Consider the following 3,527-nt stretch of genomic DNA (forward strand, 5'->3'; position numbering starts at 1 on the left):
ACAGCCCCTGAGGCTGAGGCCCAGGGGTCCTAGTGCTGTACCAACTTGGGCTAGTCCTTTCCCCTTTCTGGGCTTTCCTTTCCCTGTCTGTGCAATGAGGGAGTTGGATGAAGAAAGAGCCCCTCATTCATTCAGCAAATACGTATTGACTGCCCAGGAGATGTTGTGGTGACAAGATGGAGGAGGTCCCTGCCCGACATTCTAGCAGGGAGGCAATCACAAGTAAATGGCCATTTCACAGGACAAGTGCAATGACAAAATAGGGCAACAGGGTAGACGGGATTGGGGAGGGTTATTCTAGACAGGATAGTAGCACTGATTTTGTGAGTGTCTATATCAGGCATCCTCAAACTACGGGCCCGTGGGCCACATGCAGCCCACCTAGGACATTTATCCAGCCCGCCAGGTGTTTTTGCCACCACTGCCTGTCCTGCTTAGCAGCCCACTCGTCCTGGGGCCCTCAGTCCAGCCCTCCAGTGGTCTGAGAGACAGTGAGCTGGCCCCCTGTTTAAAAAGTTTGAGAACCCCTGATCTATATCAACATGCAGCTTGAGAAGAATGGCAGATGGTCCCAACAGACAAGTGTCAAATTACAGCTGATTCCAGACCTGTTTTCCTTACACTTAGAGCACGGAGGTTAAGGAGGGGTGGCTGGAGTTGGGCAGGAGGAAGTAAGGGAAGGGGGTTATTGCAGGATCTATCAATGCTTTATAGCCTTGAGCAGGGCTCTGGTTATCAGACACCATCAGGTGGGGCAGGGGGAGGCATCCCCGGCTTTGAAGTCACTTGAAGTCACTTGTGCTAGGGTTTGAGTTCCAGTCCTCTCCACTCTTAGCCATGTGACCTGCAGGAAGTTGCACGACCTCTGTGAACCCCACTTTCTGTAAATCAGTACGCTAATATTTTCCTTGAGAATTACTATGATGATTGAGAGAACACATTCTAGCCAGGACCTAGCATGGAGTGGGTGCTTACATTCATGCATCGAATACTCATCCAGACCCACCTTGGCTCTCGTGCAATACGCCTGCCAGTTGAGCTCCGGATCACGTAGTACGTCCAGGGCCATGTTACAGGTTCCAATGGCCATATCCTGCTTTCCTAGAAAGTGGAAGATTTTGGCCAGGCGATTCAGGATGGGAGGTTGATCCTTGGCAATCTCAATGGCCTAGGTAAAGGAGAAGGGTGAGAGCAAACCACTTTCTGTTTGTTAGCCAGAACCGCAGGAGGCCTGTCTCTGCATGAAGCCGTATCACCACGGTGCTCTTTGTCTCCATAGCTACCCATGTCCACCTGCCCATGAGTTCAATGACAATGTGGAACCCAATGCTTTGAGTCACAGCCCGCTGGCACTAAACTCCGGAGAGCCATAGTCCCCAGTCATGTCCAGCAAACCTTTCCAGCACCCAGACAAATCTGTCCTTCCCAGTGTGTGCTCCCCTGCTTGCTGGGGCAGGTGACAGGAAGGGCCAGAGTCAGCCTCCACCTCCCCCATCCTTACAAAGTACAGGCTTCTGTCTGGGCCACAGCACTTCAACCCTCTGTTGTTACTGACTGCAGCCTGTTTTAAGTGTCTTGCTTTAGAGTCACGGGGCCTGGGGGCAGAGCTAAAGCCATCTTTCCACTATGCCATTGGAATGGGAGGGAGAGAACTTCCTGCAGAGGGAATATGGTGAACAAAGGTCTCATGGGGAAAAGTCTCAAGGTCTCTATCAAGGCTGCCAAAGTGGGCTTCTGGGTCAGACCGGGTGTGGGGAAGGTCTTAGCTTTTGGCACAGGGGAACAGTGACCAGGGAGCACTTTTTGTTTTTTTTTTAACGAAGACAGGATGGTGAGAAAGGTCCGAGTAAGTATAATTCCTGGGGTGGTGGGGGACATGGTGAGGGACAGTACCCAGAGAAGGTGGGCTGTGGGAGGAGACGCTGGGGGACTGGGCTCCTTCCCCACTTGGATAGTGGGTGTGGCTCAGGGATAGGTACCTTGCCAAAACAATCCAGAGGGTCGGTCCCCGAGTACCCACAGTCATGGACACCCATGGGGGTGGTGGAGAACGTATCCTTCCTCTCCAGCAGCATCCCGAGGTAGCACCAGGCTAGAGCTGGGGGTGAAGGATGAGAGAGTGTCTCTGAAGGGGTGTCTATGAAGTAGCAGGAGGGGGAGAGGAAGGAGAACCATGAGGAGGGAGGGGGGCAGGCCCACCCGAGGTGTTACCCTCCTGACCGAGGGAGGGACAGTGGTGTGCAGTCACTGTGGGCATCCCAGGAACGGAGAGAATCAAAGATGGAGAGGGGACAGGGGAGGGGTGAGTGAACGCATTTTGGTGCTTATTCTCTGCATTCAGTATATCGCCTTGGGGGCCTCACTTCAGGGACATAGGTTTCTTCCGAGGTCAACTCTTCACCAGCTCTGGTGGTTTAGTCCCTGCCCTTGCTGTCTGGCTCTGAGAGGCAATGACTGGACTCCTTCCCAACAGAACCTTCACTCACCCCTCCGACCAACCATAAAATGGGGGCAGTAGGCAGAAATGGGAGAACTGTCTCTCTCCCCTTCCAGGTCACAAGCTGCAGACCTGGAAAGCCATTGCAGTGACTTGCAAATGGAACGTTTGAATGTTCACACGAGCAAGGTGTGTGGCTTCGTGAGGTGAACCAATGAGTGTAGGAGACAGGGCAAGGGAGAAATTGCCAGAACTGGGGACAATGCCTGAGGCAATGGGGGTGGGCGCAGGGCGAATGGGCAGAGGCCGGTGACCCACCCACCCTCTAGCCCCTACCTCGGTGGTGGGGGTCTGAGGACTTGAGCACTTGCCGGAGCAGGGCCAGCGTGCGGTTGAAGGCAGGCAGCCTCTTCTGCTCCTCGCTGCCCAGCTCCAGGAAGATGCCATCTAGCCTGTGGCCAAGAAGGGAATGGGGCTGGTTGGCACCTGCCCCAGCTGTCTCTGGTGTGCTGTGAGCCCTGCCCAGGCCAATGGTAGGGAGCGAGCCTCGGGAAGCTCTTGCCATGGGCTCAGCTCGGCCACCTCTGCCCTTGCCCTTCTGCCTGGGTGCCAGGCCACACCTCCCCGACCCCCACGCCCTGGCCTGACCTGAGGAAGAGTGTCGCCATGGTGAAGTACCAGCCTCTCTTCTCCTCCACGGGGATCTAGGGAAGCAAAGAATGGCCACGCTGCTGTCAGTGAGGTACTTGGGCCATTGTTCCCCCACTTCCCCTGAATCCCAAGGGGCAGCGAGCACAGCAGGAAGGCCCCAAGCACCCTAGATTTCAGTTCTGTCTCCGCCAGTGACTGGCCGGGTGGCCTTGGGCAAGTCACTTCATTTCTCTGCCCACAGAGGCTTGGAGATGAGCAGTCTGAGTGCCCCCAGTGAGGTGCCTGCCACCCTCCCCAGGGCCCCCAGCCCACCTTCTCTCCCCTTCACTGCCCACCTCTTCTCCCACAGGTGCCTTCCCTCAGCCTCCACCTTTCTGAAAAGGCCCTGGGCGCATGTTAAGGGTGTCCAGCCCAGCCGAAGCCCAGGACCTCCTGCACG

At 55.6% G+C, this 3,527-nt stretch overlaps 1 protein-coding gene across 1 annotated transcript in view; it reads right to left on the reverse strand.

Annotated features, from left to right (window-relative positions):
* The window catches only part of TTC22 (tetratricopeptide repeat domain 22), a 19,008-nt gene that overhangs the window by 2,617 nt on the left and 12,864 nt on the right, over window positions 1-3,527 (reverse strand). Inside the window, exons 2-5 of the mRNA XM_003793149.2 lie at window positions 3,086-3,141; window positions 2,774-2,889; window positions 1,980-2,098; window positions 979-1,168 (exon numbers count right to left, since the gene is read on the reverse strand). Of these exons, the coding sequence (XP_003793197.1) occupies window positions 979-1,168; window positions 1,980-2,098; window positions 2,774-2,889; window positions 3,086-3,141 (481 nt within the window). The remainder of the gene's footprint in view (window positions 1-978; window positions 1,169-1,979; window positions 2,099-2,773; window positions 2,890-3,085; window positions 3,142-3,527) is intronic.

This window comes from Otolemur garnettii, unplaced genomic scaffold, assembly GCF_000181295.1.
Source record: "Otolemur garnettii isolate 467f Iridium unplaced genomic scaffold, OtoGar3 scaffold00066, whole genome shotgun sequence".
NCBI classification, from domain to species: domain Eukaryota; kingdom Metazoa; phylum Chordata; class Mammalia; order Primates; family Galagidae; genus Otolemur; species Otolemur garnettii.